Source organism: Numenius arquata, chromosome 2 (assembly GCF_964106895.1).
Source record: "Numenius arquata chromosome 2, bNumArq3.hap1.1, whole genome shotgun sequence".
In the NCBI taxonomy this organism is placed as follows: domain Eukaryota; kingdom Metazoa; phylum Chordata; class Aves; order Charadriiformes; family Scolopacidae; genus Numenius; species Numenius arquata.
Window position 1 is genome coordinate 95,885,424 of NC_133577.1, and position 19,904 is coordinate 95,905,327.

General features: G+C 44.3%; 1 protein-coding gene across 2 annotated transcripts in view; it reads right to left on the minus strand.

Annotated features, from left to right (window-relative positions):
* The window catches only part of SRGAP1 (SLIT-ROBO Rho GTPase activating protein 1), a 151,730-nt gene extending 132,407 nt beyond the window's left edge, over nucleotides 1-19,323 (minus strand). For both annotated transcript variants that reach the window (XM_074144412.1, XM_074144411.1), the window contains exon 1: nucleotides 19,000-19,323. In XM_074144412.1, the coding sequence (XP_074000513.1) occupies nucleotides 19,000-19,066 (67 nt within the window). In that variant the 5' untranslated portion in view covers nucleotides 19,067-19,323. The remainder of the gene's footprint in view (nucleotides 1-18,999) is intronic.
* Between the last annotated feature and the right edge of the window lie 581 nt (nucleotides 19,324-19,904).

Genomic DNA, 19,904 nt, shown 5'->3' on the forward strand with positions numbered 1-19,904 from the left:
GGATGAATGCATTTACAATTCATGGACAGACCTAAAAGCAAAATATGGCAACAGTATAAACATTGCTATTAATTTTACATTGCAATAAAGGTATTTCCTGTATGAAAAATTAAAGTGAGCAAGAAAACCCCAAACCTAACCACTGAATAAGTTGCAAAATATTTCCTTAAAATATATTGACTCAGATGCTCAGACATGTGGAGAAGACGAATCTTATTTTAAGAGCTTCCCAAGTAAAAATTACTGGTTTATTGTAAACTCAGCACTTAACTTTGTAAACAGATGTGCTTCTTCCAAACTTCCTCCACCCCATCCATTGTTTTATTTATTTATCTGATTTAATACAAGTTTCTCTTACACAAAGCAAGAAAGAATGCAATTGAAACTCCTGTCCTAATTAAAGGTTTCTTTGTTCTATTATGAACCTCACTTGACTGCTCAACACTATTGCCCAGAAGAACAATACATATTTAAATCTCTAATCCCCATAAGGGAAGAGAGTCCATTTGGAGATCTGCAGTAACTATAACAAACTGGCTTGGGGACAAAATACTAATAAAAAATATGTATTAATCTAAACTTTCTTCCTGACTCTAACACTCCACACCCTCTACCCAGTTATCTTTACATTTCTAACATTTCGTACACTTGCAGTCATGTGCAGCTGCCTCCTGTACCAGCTCATGAGGTTTGAACTGCGGAGAGCGTGGAAGTGGAGGCCATTAAGAGACAGAGTTACTCAGAATTAGGTATAGTGTCAGAACACACCACAGGATTTGCGCTACCAGCCATGAGACTTTTGCAAACCAAAGGGACTTCCACAAACAGCTGTGTTTCTCAAAGTCTAGCCCTGGTAATCAGTGGCAAGGCATGAAGGACAGCAACTTTCAGACACACTATAGATTTTGCACTCAAAGATAAGAGTGACCAACAACCTCATTCCACTCAAGATAGATGCAAAACTTACTTTTCCAGCTCATCTTTTTTTTTGGCAACCTGCAAACATAAGCCTGTAGCTAATTGAGCTATTTATCCTGCAGAATGATAAAGAAGCACGATACCAACATCACTTGTAAATTCCATAGGTAGGAGCCACTGAACATGACAGCGTCAAGCCTCTGAACATCTTCTCATTAGAAATTTGCAGATGTCTATAGAAATGGTGGGATTCAGTTCTGTTTGGGGGCATAATATAACCTAAGAGGCTCCCAAGGAAAATGCCTTGCAGCTCCTCATTCATCTCTTGACCAAGCATATAACCTTCCCACACATTTCAAGCATGATCACAATACAGGCAAGCGTGCATTCAGTAATGGGACGGCATCTGCAAACAGTCCCCAGCCACAGTCCCCAGCGCACACATTACCCTAATTATGTGACATGCATTTCAGGTCACAGGACAACAGTATATCTAGTCATGACAGAAGGAGGGCATGTAGGGTCATGAGGAAGCAGGGCAGAAAGCAAGATCTTGGTCATCAAAAAAAATGAAATATCATTGTAACAACAACTTGGCCCACAGTTTGCCCCAAAGTCCTACCTTGAGCAGCTCTCTGGATGGAGGTGATTCTGATAAACTGGGTCTGGTCTATGGTCCATAGGTTGGCTATGTTTATTCAAGACTACAGAGTATCATCATTATGAATTCAGGGACTTACATTAAAAGTAAAAAAAAATCACCACTATTTGGTTAGTGCTCTGTATTTCATACACACAGACACATGATGTTCAGCAACACTATCCTGTCACCAAAGTACTTTTTCTATGACAATGTTTGGTGAAATAGCATGCCACACCTGTAAAGCAATTCAGCAAACTTCTTTGAAATATGAACTCAAAGGTTTTGAATATTAACACAACTTTTGTTCATGAGGCAAAAATCATTCTCCTTGTTCAATCTTCTATGTAACCTTCAATCCACCAATATCGCAATTTCACAGCTAAACATATTAATAGGGTCATAAATATTCAGATTATGTAATAAAGACAGTGAAAGCAGCCGATAAAATGCTGTTAACATTCATTTACAGCAGTTGGGAAGGCCCTGCCAAATGTTGCTTTACATAACAGGTCATGATGCTCTGACTGCATTAAGCTTTCTGATCACTCTTCCTTTATCTGCTATGATTTTGAACACAATACGAAACAGTGCGGACTAACCAATGGATTTAGAAGCCCTTTCAAGCACACCAACATTTCAAAGGTTTAAAAGATTAAAATATCAAAAAGAGCCCTGTGGTTACTATGCTTGTGCTTTCGCATTTTATAGTGCAGACAGGAAAGTGACATTCACATCATTTATCTCCATTAGCTCCACAATTCAGTGTGTCTGACAAAATTTTAAAAGTGAGTTTGTTTTATTGTACCATACTTTAGCTAAGCTATATGCAAAAAAGGAAAACAACATTCAGTAAATTGAAAACATCTCCACTACAGTTTTCACAAGGCATCTTGATTACTACTGAAACATTCTGTAATGTATGCATAATCCTGTCCGCAACCTACATTAATTTCATCTTGAGAGTTGCATCTGAATTGGGTGCCGGTTCTTGCTTTGCTTCAGTATGTTCTGCATTATATTTCCGTTGTTTCAGAACAATCTGTGCTACACGTAAGAAGCTGGGATTCCCAAAGCACAGGTCAGATGCCACAAGCTCTCAGACAAGCATCAGCTGGGCACATGGACTGTGGGACTAAGTCAGAATGTTTTACTGTAAAAAGCGATGACTCACAGTTTGATTCATTCGTTTTGCATATTTCCATGCCAAAATTAAGCCCAGTCCTGCAGATATTTATGGAGATTAGTAGCCGTAGGAAGGTTAAGAGCTCTGGTGAGGTTAACAAATTCATCTGTGTAAAGTAAACAAGGCTGTACACAACAGGACACACACGGCAGCTACTATACTGCTTGTAAAAGCAATACCACTTCATTCATCCCTCCAGCCCTGCATTCGTTAGCAACTATTCAGAGCCCTGAATGCATTACAAAGCCTCATGCTTTAACCGACTGAAATTTTACAGCAGTGGGTCTTCAAGCTTTTCCCGTAGCCAAGGCTCATTAGAAAGAATTGACATGTCCATACACAACTGAGGAGTTTCAGCAGCACTTACCAGCTCCAGCTCCACCCCATCCATGTGAGGCACCGCTTCAGCAAGGCCAGCCTCACTGCCGGGGAAACTGCAAGCTAAAGTAAAGAAGTCCTGACAAATTACCAGATGTTGGTAAAAATCTTGGCAATTACAGGAAAAATAACATTCCCAAAGGGAAACACTGGTTTCACCAGTACTCATTCGGCTTTGTGCAGTCTGCATCAAATTACAAGGAACTCAGTACTTGGGTTTTTTATTTGAGTAAGGCTACCTTCAGTCACTTCTGGAGACTCTCATCAGTGCATTTAATCACCTGAAATTAAGATCTCTCTTCACTTTAAATTAAGTGCTCTTGCCCAAGTTAGAGCAGAGTCTTGTCCCAGACTTGGAGGAGAGACCAAAAGCGGGTTTTTCCCTCAATCAGGTCTATTTGCACAAGAACGACAGAAGACCTATGTCTTCCCAAATCACACTCTTAAGATGAGACTCAAAGGGGTAATTCCAAGCTCATAAACACTCTGCAATAGGAGTAACGACACATACGATCCTAATAACAGGTCTGAATCCCCACTGCACTATGCAATGTGCGAGTTGTAACTTAAAAATCTGTCATTCAGAACATCTTGCAAATAGACCTACAAGCAAGGCGGAGGTTCTTCAACCAGAGGTAGTTGTTATAGCTACTCCCATGATCTCACATACTACTGATACCTTATGAACTGAGAAAAAAGTAATCGCAGAGATGTCATCAAAAAAAACGCCCAAACCCAAACGTATTTGGAATTGCATTTACTTTCAAACATCCTAACACAAGCAATGCTAAGAAAAAAAAAAAGCAACATAATGTAAACAGCGTGTGCTCTGCAAGTCATATGTTACAACGGAGAAAACAACAGATTACATGTAAATACTTACTTATGGAACTGAGCTTTCACATACATTCTATCTCCTTATTTACAGTATCTTTAATAAGCTTATAAGCATCCTTTTATCCAGGAGGAACCGCTTCTGATTCAGGATGCATTAGCTATTCATTTATTAAAACAGTCAATTAAATTTATATTTTTTTTTAAAAAGTAATCAAATGCATAGTTAGATAAATTAATCGGGTAACTGAGTGGAGTGTGGGACAGAACTAAAAACAAATTGTTTTTTCCAACACAAAATATGCCAGTGCACAAATTCAGAAACATACCTGAAGGGTCTTAAAACCTCTTTTTAAATTCAGTTGAAAAGAATGTGGACGTTTCCATCTTCTTGCCTGATTCTGAGCTACGGTACTTTGCATACAGCTGTTCAAACAACCTGACTTCACCACATGCAGCTGAAGTAGGACAAGTAAAGAACAGGCATATTAATACAACTAAGTAAAATCCAATATCTGCAAGAGCCTTGGCTTTTTGAAGTACTGTCTCCTGTCCTCTGAAACACTTCTGCAAAGAAATAACCTGATCAACTGCCATGACTGATAAAGAGTTGTTCCAGTTTCCTCCTTCTTACAGCTATATTAATGCACTGCAATCATTCACCTCTAGTCACTGAACCCCAAAACATTCACTGTTATTTGACTAACAGCTGCAGGCTTGCCTCAGTAATATTTGCATTCCCCTTCTTTCCTCCTTAAACATCAGTTGAGGCAATTTTTCCACCCTCAAAAAAACCCACCATACTCTTCACAGATATGAAATAAGTTGGGAATATTTGCAGAGTAAGTTTCTGGTGGCCGCAATGAAAGCTCTTTGTGAATCTGCAACTCGGGCAAGTGGGGAGCGGAACTGCCGTGGGACAAAAGACTGAATATGCTGTATGAAGGGAGGGCTGCAGGAAGAGCCCTTGGAGCAACGGTCCATGCAAACAAACATTCACTTGTGCACCTCTCAAATAACTCTGAACAAACTTTTTTTTTAATTTATTTTATAGATTGTCTGTAAAACTAGAGACAACCTGTGAAAAATTGCCTTAAATGCTGGCAGGGCACTAAGATTAAGAATCAGTACAAAGGAAAGGGTTGAGGTTTTTTTTCTGTGTACTGTGACCACATGCAATGAATAAATAAGGCATCCTCTGAATACTTCCTCCTCCAGATTAAGAAAGTAAGTATTCTTAATTTAGAATGGTCACACAAATATCTCAATCCTACAGCTCGCTCTCTTTTCCATTTCTTTAAAAAAGAAATAGAGCAGGAATGCACACTTGCTGGAATACATAGTGAGACCTGTATGTCTCAGGTGACTGCTCTAACTACCAGGCAATGGTTTCATAATCACCCTGTAAATAATTAAATATTCATTAAGTCTGGGGAAAAAGCAGGAGAGCTTCAACAAACAAGAAAACAGGGAGACTTACCCAGAATACTCTCTTCACTAATTCTCAGAGCAATCACTTGCAAGGTGGGAGAGCTAGATTCAAGATTCAATTTTTGAGTAATATAAAGGTAGCAAGGTATGAAACCAGCCTCCTCGTGCAAATGCTCTGATCACTAGGAAGGATGCACTGATCAGATTCCCAACGCTGCAATTTCATACACATTAACACATAGCTCAGCAAAAGAAGGCAACATTCTCAGGTCTTCTCTGGTGGCAACTCAGGTGACATCAGCATGGATGGGGCCGGCACTTACCTCTTGCCTCTACCAGATGGAGGCAAGGCAGTTTCTGGTTTATAAATAAGGGAACGATGTTAGTGAGATGCTGTGTTTCAAATTGTAACCTCTGCAAACAGTCTGCAGAATAAACATGTAGGCCAGTATATGCAATGGTATAAACATACCCCACAGACACCTCTGAAGTGAGACAGCAGCCAAAGGGGAACTGTGGCATCTGAAAGGCAAACACAGGACCTAGAAATCTTTTATGGATTTAATCCCATGGGATATTTTTCCCCCTAAGCCATATGGAAGAGTGTGAAAACTGCTGTTGTAGCCTGAATCCCTGCTCTCTCCGGCCTGAGCAGAGACCTCCCCCGTTACCCAGAGGCCATCCTGCAGCCACCAGGGAATTTCACTGAATTTTTTTTAGAGTTGGAAGGGACCATAGAGATCATCTAGTCCAACTCCCCTGCTGAAGCAGGATTGCCTAGAGCATGTTAGAGCATGTTACTCAGGACTGCATCCAGGCGGGTTCTTGAAAATCTCCAAAGAAGGGGACTCCACAACCTCCCTGGGCAGCCTGTTCCAGGGCTCTGTCACCCTCACCATGAAGAAGTTTTTTCTCATATTTGAGTGGAACCTCCTATGTTCCAACTTGTGCCCGTTGCCCCTCGTCCTGTCACTGGGAACCACTGAAAAGAGTCTGGCTCCCTCCTCCTTCAACCCACCCTTTAGATACTTATAAGCATTGAGTTACACTGAACTGGCTGGTGGGCCACCAGCAAGGCATGCTCTTGGTATCTCATTGAACAATCCCTTCTGCCAACCCATCCCCTCTCACCAGCAACCCACCACTTTGCTAGTCAGGGTGGTACCTATTGGAGGAATTAGACTTTGGCTCTTATTTTTACTGATTTTGCCCTTTTGATATGAAAAGAGGGTTTTCTTGCTCAGCATTATCAAACCAGTTATCAGAGACTGTCCCGAAAGGCGTCCTTGAGATGTTCTGGAAGACAGGCAAAAGCTGCTAAGCAAATTCTAAGCACATTAGCTACTTGGTCTTCGGTGGTCAGAGTTAACCTTTCTCTTTCACCAGCCTCTCAGTACTGCACACCTCATTGCAGCCTAGTGCAACATATATATATTTCACCAGATTTTTTTTTAGACATACAAGTAGTCTCACAAGGAAAAGATACTCCAGTTTTCTGTACGTAGGTACAGTCAGCCAAAGCCACACATAGTTCACTATTCACTTCCCCTTGTTCTCCTATGTTAGCAGGTGGAAGCAGCACTGGAGCCCTGCTCAACCACAGACTATTTTTCTTGTCCACAGTTTTGCCATTAACATTTTCCTATTTTTCTTTACTTAAAGTACCATAGACAACTCCACAAGATCAGATATTGTGCCTCCCTAAGGTGTCTTTATTCAGAATAGTTCTCATGATAATGCATTAAATTGGCAGAAGCCACCCTGAAGAAGGAAGAAATCTCAAAGGAGGGTTGGAGGAAAAACAATGAAAGCCTCAACTCTCGCACCCCATAATCTCTCAGGACCAACAGAAACCTGAAAAAGTAGTATTTTATTCCATTTTCCCAATTTATAGGCTCTGGCTTAAACAAGTTTGTTGATAGCTGGCCGTCTGGACTCCAGTGAAGGTCAGTCATTTCAGTCAGGTACAAGGAAAAGGACGGTTCGAGATGCTCCTGGCAGCTTGTTTCTCAATAAGGCCCAAGTTTGGGAGGGGCAGTGTATTCTACTATCCCACAGTTAAAGACAGTAGTGGGAGTACTGCTTAAGCAGCACAGGATTTGACCCATGACTACAACATCACAGCATCAGAAGTGGCTGGCAATTAAAAGATTACAATACAGTCAACGATAATCCGATGAGCTCAGCTGCAGATGCACACAGGCTGCTCATCACAGGCTGCCAGGGGAGAAATGATGCCGGGTGTGCACGACAGCACTCACTGCCACCATGGTCCTCTGCAGTGCCCTGGGAGGAGAGGAGCCACTAGCAAGTGGGGACCTGCTACCTGCACTGCGCTCCCTCATCTCTTCTGCAGAGGGGACCTTCTCCCACCTCGCACTTGGTTGTGACTTCAGTGCAAGGGTATCTGAGGAGATTAACACTTCTGGTCTATTTTCTGTCATGACATTAAGAATCTCATTAATTCTATCCACTGTTACTTGGAAATTAGGAAGGCACAAATACATGAAAGCAGCCTTAAAAAAGGCACACGATGCACACAACTCTGTTCCTCTTAATCTCAAGTGGTCTGTTGTGCAGCAAAAACAGCATAGTTGTCAAGTTCTTAAAACTCAAATCAAGTTCTTAACTTAGATAGAGTTCTTAAACTCTATCTAAGTTACCCATTTGCAACACAAACCAAACAAGTCAGCTTCCCATTACACAACTAGTTCTTCATGGAGCTCATATTATTTACGCCAAGAATGCAGGGACACCAATTTGCTACATGCATAAGGCGCCTATGAACAAGAGTTTACACATTTTCACTTCTACTAATCATCAAATTAGTGATTTGCAACAGGAAGGGCATGCTGTGCCATCTAAACACTTACAACAACCTCCGTGTGTTAAATGTCCTATTAATAAGGGTGAAAAGGGTTTTTCTTTTTAGTATACCTTTTGAATGCCTGCATAAATACCATCTAAGAAGCAAGAGTAACTTTAAGCCTATTAACTTAGTTGCAGCATGTTTTGGTACAGAGGCTTGTATTGCAGTGTATCTTAGCAAGCAAGAGGAATAACGACAAGAGGCACTAGACAGCTGTCTGACACAGCGCCCTGAACCACCCACCATATAAAACTGTAAGGAAAGGGACCATGTGGATCATCAAGTCCAGTCTGCTGTTACCACAGGCTATCCTATCTTATAATCTTTCCTAAAAGGTTATTTACTGGACAGTTAGCATCTTCAAAAACAAAAGTTAATGACAAAAGGCTAAATTTGGGGGGTTTTCAGAAAAAAAAGCAGAATAATAAATCTTCTTGTTCTATAATATAAAAAAAATGAATAAAGTTACTTGTAATCCTTTCAATTTCTCTATTACTTTCTTGAACAGTAGCTTAATTGTTGAGTTAGAATGTTTCGGTTCAGATGCTTGCTCATCTTGGTACTGAATGAACACTTATTTTATCTTGCCTCTGACCTAACGCTTTAGATTTTTAAGATAAGAGAAGATAAACAAAGAGTCAGAGGGGAAAAGCAGAGAAAGCAAGGCTTGAAAGACAACAAGTTGTTGAAAGAGCAGAACCCTACAAGAGCTATCACTTAATTTTATTAGACTTCTGCTGTACTCTGTACTTCGTAAACATGAGCAGATTCCTCTGATTTTCAGGAAGCAGATACTCTGGAATGGGCTAGAACAGCAGAGACTGGTTTCTTTTACCATACGAAAGAATGTACACTGGAAAGTGAAAGGGGATCAGCACATCTCCTTATTTAGTTTAACACACAGACAGAGTGAAGCCAGGAGTGTGCACCACTCCACTTCTGATACTTCGGAAGAAATAAGTCAAAGCAGCATCTTGAAGACTCCCGACACAAGACAGCACCGACAAACTGCCAGCAGATCCTACACATGGAGTAATTCAGATGAGTAAGCGCTGAGTCAGTTAAGGAGTCTGGACAGTCCATTTACATGAATTCGCAGTAGTCAGTTACGTTTCTCACAACAGCTAATTATGTAAAGGGTTACAATCATTACTTCCTGGAAGTCATCATCCAGTAAGCCAGCTGCATTTGCTTTTTATTCCCAATATAGTTAACAAGAAATACTACACCGTAAGTGTTCTAATTATATTTTTTTGGTAACTTCTATTTCACAATAAAAAAATATTTTTACATCTAGTATATTTTGAGAATGTTTTGGTTCATATGCTAATACAGTTCTCTTGTCTGCTTGTCAGCACTTCTGTATCTGTAATGGGAAGTCTCAGGAGGCTGCAACTGAAACTCAAACAGGTTTCATCAGTCAATAATAAATAACAAAACAAAGTTAATAGGGATATTCTAACTGATGAATCCATGATCACACTTCTAAGCAAGTTCTACTTTAACTTTTCCTAGAAAAATGATAGACAAAGAAAAGCTTTTTTCCCTTCTTACTATTCTGTAATTAAAAACAACCCTCAAAATGCTATGACCAAAGCAAATGCAGATCAAGTAGCCACACACCTTCGGAGGGACTTCATTAAAACCACATAAAGAACCTGAAGGTGCGTAAGTCCATGGGACCTGATGAAATCCGCTTTCCCTTATATTTGAAAAGTCATGGCAGTCCAGTGAAGTTCCTGCTGACTAGAAAAAGGGGAACATAACCCCAATATTCAAAAAGGGAAAAAAAGGAAGACCCGGGGAACTATAGGCCAGTCAGCCTCACCTCTGTGCCTGGAAAGATCATGGAGCAGATCCTCCTGGAATCTCTGCTAAGGCACACGGAAAATAAGGAGATGATTGGAGACAGCCAGCATGGCTTCACCAAGGGCAAGTCATGCCTGACAAATCTGGTGGCCTTTTACAATACTGCCACAGCATTAGTAGACACGGGGAGAGCAACAGATGTCATCCACCTGGACTTATGCAAAGCATTTGACACTGTCCCACATGACATCCTGGTCTCAGAATTGGAAAGTCATGGGTTCGATGGATGGACCACTTGGTGGATAAGGAACTGCCTGTATGCCGCACTCAAAGGGTTGTGGTCAATGGTTCAATGTCCAAGCGGAAGCCAGTGATGAGTGGTGTTCCTCAGGGGTCGATACTGGGGCCGTGCTGTTCAACATCTTTGTCGGAGACATGGACAGTGGGATAGAGTGCACCCTCACCAAGTCTGCTGACGACACCAACCTGTGTGGCGCGGTCAACACGCTGGAGGGAAGGGATGTCATCCAGAGGGACCTGGACAGGCTTGAGAGGTAGGCCCGTGCAAACCTGATGAAGTTCAACCAAGCTAAGTGCAGGGTCCTGCACCTGGGACGTGGCAATACCAGGCACAAATACAGGTTGGGCGGAGAATGGCTGGAGAGCAGCCCTGAGGAGAAGGACTTGGGAGTGTTGGTGGATGAGAAGCTCAACATGAGCCAGCAATGAGCGCTGGCAGCCCAGAAAGCCAACCACATCCTGGGCTGCATCAAGAGAAGTGTGGCCAGCAGGTTGCGGGAGGTGATTCTGCCCTTCTCCTCTCATAAGACCCCACCTGGAATACTGTGTCCAGCTTTGGAGTCCTCAACACAGGAAGGACATGGACCTGTTGGAATGGGTCCAGCAGATGGCCACAAAGATGATCAGAGGGATGGAGCACCTCCCCTATGAAGACAGGCTGAGAGAGCTGGGGTTGTTCAGCCTGGAGAAGAGAAGGCTCCAGGGAGACCTTGTAACGGCCTTCCAGTACCTAAAGGGGGCCTACAGGAGAGATGGGGAGGGACTCTTTATGAAGGAGTGTATCAATAGGATGAGGGGTAATGATTTTAAACTTAAAGAGGGGAGATGTAGATTAGATATTAGGAAGAAATTCTTTACTGTGAGGGTGGTGAGACACTGGAACAGGTTGCCCAGAGAAGTTGTGGATGGCCCATCCCTGGAAGTGTTCAAGGCCAGGTTTGATGGGGCTTTGAGCAACCTGCTCTAGTGGGAGGTGTCCCTGCCCATGGCAGGATGGTTGGATCTCAGTGATCTTTCAGGTCCCTTCCAACTCTAACCATTCTATTCTATAAAACCAGATCAACTGCAGTGTCCTGCACTGGCTAGAGGTAGACGTTAGTGATATAGGTCATCCTTAACTCGTTTCACCAATATGATTATTGTAGAATTAAATCATAAAGCTTACACTTTCTCGACAGCATTTCCTGAGAGCATTTAATGGATTTTGCTGGTGTTTGTTTCCTAGAGATTTTTTCTGACATAGGAGGCTAGGCTGTTTTCTTGCCCAAATGTTTCAAGTTAAAGACTATGAAGAGCACCTTCTCTTCCTACCTCTAACACCTACATCATTAAGATACAGCCAGACCTGGGATTATTTTATTGTGTCAACCATGAACTAAAACAAACATTTTCGCCTTCTAGAGAAGACAAACTGTTCACTATGTTTGCACTCACTGACTAGCAGACAATAATATGAAGGTCACGGCCATGCCCACGTACAAGCCATTTCTTGGAAACAGAACATTAGATTTGCTTGGGGTTATTTCCAAAACAGTATTCATTTTCCATAAAGAGATTGCATCTCAATCTCAGGATTTATCAAATGGTCACCTCCAGGTAAAATCCAGCTTTTCAGTGAGTTGTATGATGCAAGATTGAATACTGCATCTTGAAGTTCATACAGGTATATGCCTGAGAAACAGTGACATGAACAGAGGAGAAGGAAGGGGCTCTTGAAGAGATTGTCCTTGTTCAGTTACTAAGCTGTAGCTAACAAAAAATGGCTTGAGAATACCAGTTTTGCCTGGACAAGACAGATTAGTAGGCAGAGCATAGGTAAAATGTCATACACCACCTTTAGCCTACCAGGTGGCTATAACTGACTTGTGACACACTTCTGTGTCTACCAGAAGATAACTTCCACAAGCTGCAGAGAACAGTAGATTCCTGAGGAAGTGGTGCCTCAGGATTACTGCTCCCATTACAACAGATCAAAGGGAATTGTTTGTCTCAGAGCACTCCCAGAGGACCAAGTCACCACACAAACTGCCCGAACAGCCTGCAGTTGTTTAAGTCTTGGAAACAAAGGAAAAAGAGCAGTGATAACCAGCTCCTTTGGTTTCGGTGCCAGATATAGTCTTGGTAATATAAAACACAGGCAGCAAGCAGTCTTCCTGTGCAGACAGCTCTGCCTCTTACCCAGGAGATGGTCCCATGCCCTCAGTGATTACCCGTCCATGCTTCATCCCAAGTATCTGCTACTGCACAGCCCACCAGCCTCATCCCTCTTAGTAGGAGTACACAAGCAGCAATGCCAGCATTGGACCTTCAACCGCTGCCTCCAGATCTCAGCTGTTGCTCCTCCCTAGCACTCATGCACGCACACACACACATACATACATGGCCCCACAATCTCTTGAAATACAGGGTATTTGGCACAGCGTGCGAGAGACATGAACTGGGGAAGGAAAAGACATAAAAGTAACTGGAGGCAGAACAGTGCTATTCATGACTCACAGCTCCCAGACTGACCAGCACAGAGCAAGGTCAGCCCAGCCTTGCCTCGGAGATGGCCAGCACTTGATCGGATCAGCCCAGACAGCTCAGAGCAGAGAGCACAGCGGGGTCCCGGGAGGGCTGGGGCAGTAACTGGGAAGGCAGGAGAAGCCAGTCACAGAGGAAACGCTGCCATGAGACTAAAACCTGCAGGAAGCAGAGGGGACAGCAGGCAGGGCACAAGGAGCCCCGGTACGTGTTTAGAGCAAAAACAAACCCCCACACTCCAAAGCCTATTTTGCTTCATGAAAGCCGAGCAGTAAGAGTAGATTAGACTCTAATAGGGATTAATACAAATTAAGGTAGCACTGACTTCCACTAGGGAGACCAGATAGGTTAGACATGGGATAGTGTGACAGTGAGATGTAGCAGGGGCTTGGGAAAAAAAAAAAAAGAAAAAAAAAAAAAAAGAAGGATAAAGCAGAGAAGAAGCAGCACCACTGACACCTGCCTGGCAGCATTTGTGCTCTCCTCCATGTCCAGCCCTGTCCAAAACAGAGATCAGCCGTGCTGCACTGTCAAGTTATGGTCAGTGATTTCTAATAGGCTGTGTAATGGTCAGCAGGGGATTTCTTATCCAATCTCAACAGCACTGACCCACTTTTTTCCAGTGCTACCATCCATCACCTCTGACTGACAAGGAGACGGACAGGCTTTCACAAAAGGCAAAATCTAACGCAAGCAAAGTTTGAGGCAGAAAATGAGATGAAATTCGGATCCCATTCTGCCTTACCACGGCCATTTCAAAGCTATAAGTTTAATTTTATTAGCAACCAGGACTGCAGTTCATAAAAAAGTGACCAATAAAAGATAATGGCAGGAAATTAAATGAACCTTAGCATGATTTAAAGCCTTCCTCTGCAACAGCAAAACTGCACAGAAAGTACATTTGGAAAGGAAAAAAAGCCCCAAAGAAGTGATCATATAAGGATCCAAACTGCTTCGGAGTCAAATTAAGCTTTCTTAGAGACTAACAAAAAAAGAGCAGGTACACACAAAACATTCACATTAAGTATGCATTATGATTGCTGTACTGACAGAAAGAAACACTAGTCAGACAGTTCATATATCGCTTGCCCTTTCATGTGTGCTATAGCAATTAGGACTTCATTCACCTTTAAATTCAAGTAAAACAATAAATGCAGTTTTGCTGCAGAGCTACAGCGTGTGGAAAATAAAAATTGTTCAGTTTATGACTGAACTATCTAAACGTGTAGATACCCCTTCCAGCTGCGTAACCAGCTACAAACTCATTAACATTTACCTGGGCAACTGAAGTTTGTACTCTGAAGGGAAGAATCAGAGAGCAGGAAGAAAGTAGTGAGGGGAAAAGGTAAGGAACTATCCTTCATTAGCCTGTCACTCCAACAACATGTAACTCCAGCTGAAAAACAACACGGAGAACAATATCCTTTCTGTATAAGACAACACTCAATTGTGGTCAAGTTCTTTGATCAGAAAATTTCTACTGAACTGCACTTGATAAGCTTGAACTTTGGAAACTGGCATTGCTTCATCAGAATTTTTTAAAATAAAACTTGAGAATTCTGGCATCATCCAAGGCACCATGTCTTTCATTATGAAGATTTTTTTTCAAAGTACTTATCAGATAACTTTACTAAAACATCAGCCCAATTTGTATTTCAGAACTCAGCCTTTCCTCAGAGAGGCTTCTGTTGTTGTCTTAATTCTAAATTGGTTTAATACGGCATAAGCTAAAATTCAGTTTCACAAATTAGAATTTTCATTTTCCATAAAAATTAATTAGGCAACGTAATACAGAGTGCCAAAAAATGTTTCTGGTGGAAAATAGGAGTATTTTGTTCTGATGCAAATATTGATCTTAGGAAAGTGTCTCCCTTCACAAAGTTGATTTTGGGCTTATAATTTAAAAGCAATGTGTTTCCACTCAGTCACTTTCAACTGGAAAACAAAGGTGGAAAAAGGAAGCATCTAAGTAGCTCTTCCCTCAGTCCTTTTCAGTTGGAGATGCAGTCGGGTAGGAAGCCCTACAGCCTGTCAAACTCCAAAGAAAGATCCTCAACAGTTCAAACCACACGGATGATCTCAGCAAATAGACAGGCCCAAATAATCGGTCAGCACAGGGTTTACCAATTCAAGGCACATTTACCCCGTGCACGGAAGGCCAGTTACAAGCCTTAACAAGGTAAACATGCCAGTTTAACACTATGAATCATCTGAAAGCTACTGAGCAGCATCCTCTGATCCTCTGCTACTACTCCACGTTTCTTCTCCAGAGGGGTTAATTTCTGAAGTCAGGCAGGTATTCAAGATCTCACTAGCTCACCCTTCACCATACCTGAGATATCCACACGGACATGAGGGGATGGTCTAGTTTTCTTTGCTATTGTGCATTGCTCAGTAACTTTATCAACTGAAACTACATTATCAGCAGTACAAGGAGCAGCTGGTCTTCAGAATACAAAAGGTAGGATAATAATAGGCTACTATAGTCAATGGAGCTTTGAGTTAAGGAATGCTGTGTATAAATCTAAGTGGAGTCACGTATCAGAAAGTTAATACTCAACTCCTAACTATACCACCAGTCTGTTGCTCATTTGAACAGGATCCCCTCCACTATCTAGCTCTAGTCATATCCCCCACCCCAGCTGCAAGGTCGGTAGGAACCTCTAATGACTTCAGAGTGCCTACAAAATTATCACATTCTTCAGAAAAAAACCCACATCCAATTGATAGTCTTGATGACCAGGGACATTTTAAGAAGCATTTTTACTCAGTAATCCAATACAGTCTACAGAAAGTCTACAAGGCACACTGCCCAAGCCATTTTAACAATAATATAACTTGTTCCTCAGAACTGTCAAAATGTTCTTGAACAAGCTCTTGATGCTTTTCCTAAAGCTTTTGAATTAGAAAGTGAAACACTGCTGAGAAGTAGGTGCTTCAGCAAAATTATCAAGTGAAAAGGTCATACTGGAACTTAAGTGTATCAAGATAGCTCACTTCCAATGAGTGAGAGCTACAGCACCAAGCAATACTACCCATGTGCCTGTATGTCTACAAATTAAGGTGTCTAAGTCATCATAAAATCTTTACATCCCCCAAAACAATGGGTATAGGTATCCATCTTGACAGATTTAACTTCAGCATTAAGATATCCTTAAGAAATATCCTTCTGTTTTCTATATGATGTGTAGGAAAGCAAACACAATTCCCTACTGCTACAACTGGGATAGTTCCTGACTGAAGGTAGCCTGAATAACACGGATGTTGCAGAAAAAAGGTGCAATAAGATGTTCTGCCTGACAATTCAGAAGTACCTTGTCCACTTCATCTTGACAAACAGGTAGCATTTGCAGGCTTTCTACTGTTCCTGTATGACCTCCACTACAGCAACAGCCAATCTACTGATAATATTACTGAAAGGCCAAGGAGAAGATGTCAGTTTACACCACCCAGGAACCAGGCAGAACAATTAACATCTGTTACTGCTTCCTATTTGAGGAGTTAAGAGCAGAAAAGCTATGTGAAGCATGGCACTGTTAAATCCTCATTTCCAAATATGGCACCATATACATACCCCACAGGCCATGTGCATTAGAGGCCCCCCTTTCTTCAGTGTCAATATTCAGACATCTCATGACAGGATTTAAAAATGCACACATCAGTGGTATGAGTGGTTTCTGAACCACTAACACTAGTGTTCAGCATGCTGGGCTCAATGCAATCTCGTAACAAGGTAAGGGATATATGTGGTGCTACACTCCTTTTGCACGCGCCTGTCCATAGGACCTCAAATGGCCAGTTTGCTGCCAAATTGTCCAGATCCTTCAGGCAACTAAACACGTCAGCAGTGAGGAATCCGTTAGCCATTGCAAACACCAGAAATCATAAGCAGCAAAAGCATTTTTGGCCACACCCTTTCTCCTGCCCTAATGCAAGAAATTCCAGGTAGCACACAGGGACCCGCATCTCCTGCAATTATATTCACTTAAAGTTACCTTGCTGGCTAATTAGGACTGATTCCTTAGCCCTTGACCCCCCAATATCAAAAAATATTTCCAAGGTATCACACAATGGTATTATTACTTTGTTATAATAACACTGAGCTATCATTGAGCAGAATTGTGTCTTAGTACAGACAGCTCTTACCACCTGAAATACAATCGTAGTGATGCTAGTTAAAGAAAAAGAAGCTCTGGCTACAATTTCTAGCCCAGCATACTTTTTCAAACAGCTGCTAATCAACAATTCAAGTGAGGCAGACAGGACCAGACACAGCACAGACCACCACAAAGGAGCAAAAGCAACTCAAAATTCCCACTAGGCTATGTTTACAAATGCTACCTCCCTCTGCAATTATGATGGGGGACCATGACACCAAGGAGCCAGGTTATCAGAGATGCCTGCTACCTTAATCTTTGTTGTTTATGAAATGATCTGATATATGTAGCTGAAGGGCATGGTATTTTTTCTTCATTATTGAAAAGAAAAGAACGGCTTATATAGCAACTGGCTGTAGTTAATAAAGGCTGAGTCCGTAACAATCGTGTTAGGAGGAGGCAAAGAACAGCCTGCACACTCTGCAAAGAGCTTAAGATCTTGAGCATTTTTTCTGCTTAGTGATCAAGACAAATCTCCACCATCTCCACAGAGAGGCAGAAGCACCGATCCTCCACAGGCTCAATGGCAGTGAATCCACCAGCTATGTGAGAGCTGTCTCAGCCCTGCCCATGTCAAACAGACACTTGAAGCATGGCCTACCTGCCAGCTCAGAGAAGATCCCTCACCGCCCACCTGTCTGGCAGGTCTCTTATTTTAAGCCTAAATCCCTTCCTGGACCCAAAATGATTTTCATTGGTGACAGGTATTTTTCACAAAAAGTTAGGCTTAAGAAGAAGAAAAGTCAAAAACTACCTCTTTCCTTTTAAGAGGAAAAAGGACAAAACCCCAAGAATGGTCTTGAAAATTTGATCTCACAGGATCAAGTAAGAGGAAAAAATACTGTGCAATTACAGAAGGTCAGCAAATCTTTGAACAGCTGTGGAGTGGTTCCTCCCACCCTGTTTCAGACACCTTGGTCTGAACCTTGCCAACCCTTGCCTGTGTGGAGCCAGAGGGCTCCTGAAGCCCATGGACTTCTGTTGGCACAGGCTCCATCGCTGCACAGAGACCACAGGCAGCATCAAGGAGGGTCCACCCCAGGTACATGAAGAGCACACCCACATCATTTTAATAAACAGGGTTCAGGTGTTGCATTGCTTTTTAAAAGCTGCATTTCAGGTTCGCACCCACCCCTGAAGCTTGGATTTATTGCAATTTGTGTATTATGCAATTTATTCCCCGACAACATCCAGAAGAAAAGGATGGGCACCAAGGGACCCACACCCCACCACCCGTGCTGCTACTTTCCCATCCTCTGTTCCACCGAAGACATTGGCAGAAGGGAAAACGCTATGCGAGGAGATGAAACTCGAGGGTCTGGAAGGGCTGGCGGCTCCAGCCAGGGTCTGCCGGCGCTGTCCTTGGCACAATAGTTGGATGCGATACAGCCGGGCGATGCCAGGCTGAAATACTTCCTGGGCTGGCTGAAAGGGCTCATTCAATAGTCAAGGATAATTCTTTATTAGCCATCTTCCACAGCCGCAACACAGAAAACTACGACCCTGAGGGGAGGGTGGGGGACACAAGCCATGTGCCTTAAGAGAGGGGCACGGCTTACTATTGTTTCACGCCTCAGTTTAACTGCCAAGCCTTTTTTTTATACCCCCCTCCCGACCCCCCCACCTCCTCCAGCGTTACCGAGGTCGGTGGAGGAAGGGAAGGTGCTCTGCCGGGGCCGGGCAGCGGACACCCGCAGCCCCGGCCCCCCACACAAACCGGCGCCGCTCGGAGCGCGGCCGCCCGCCACCCCCTCCCCGCTCCCCTCCGCCGCCACCGCCCCGAAGTTCGGGGAACAAGGACCGGCCGCCCGGACGGCGGCGGCGGGGCCGGCCTCGGCCCGCAGCCCGGGGGAAGGGGCCGGCAGGGCGGCCGGCCCGCCCGCCGCGGGGGCTCCCGCCGCCGCCACCCGGAGCCCCTGAGGCCGGGGCGGCGCCTCCCGCGCCCCGCGCTTACCTTTCACTTGACTTTCATACTCCGCTATAATCTCTTTGTCCTTTTTGAATCTGCTCGGGGTTGACATTATCCACTCGCTTCTTCCGCTTCTCCCCCTTCTTCTCCTTGTTGTAAATTATTATTATTATTATTATCGATTATTAACTATTATTATTTTTTTCTGGAGGGGGGTGCTCCCCAAGTTGTATCAGGCGGCCGCAAGCCCGAGCGAGCGCGGCGGCGGGCGGCTGGCCCCGGGGGAGCGCCGCCGGCACCGGAGGCGGCGAGGGCGGGGAGGCGGCGATCAGACTAACCCCGGCGCGGGCACCATCGCCTCCCGGCACCGCCGCCGGCAGCAACGCGGTCCGCGGCCCCGGGGGCCGCCGCAAGGCGGGGCGGCGGAGCTGCCGCTGGCCGCGGGGCACCCGCTTCCACTTAGACGAAGGCGGGGGCCCGGCGGCTGCGCCCCACCATTGTTACCGCTCCTCACGCACCCGGGAGAGGGGAAGGGAAGGAGGGAGCGGGCGGTGGGCGGGAGGCGGGCGGGCGGGCGACCGCGCTCGGTCCGTACGCCAGAAGCACTAGTTACTCCTTGTCGCCGCGCTCGCCTGGGTGGGGACTCGGGGCCGGCGCCCCGCCGTGACTAACCCCGGGCGGCAGCGCCGAGGCGCATGTCCCAGCCCCGCAAGCCCCTAGCAGCGGCCGGCGCGGGGCGGCACCCCCGCCGCGCCCTGGAGAGGTGTCTCCGGGAATAAACTTCTCCCCGCCCTCCCGCCGCTCTCTCCTCCCTTCCTGCCTCGCCGCCCGCCTCCGTTCACTCGCTCGCCTCGTCCCCGGCGGCGCCCGCTCCGCCTTCCCCCTTCGCCGCCCCCCCGGCTCCATGCCGGCAGCCGGGGCGGGAGCGCGGCCGCCGCCCACGGCCGGGC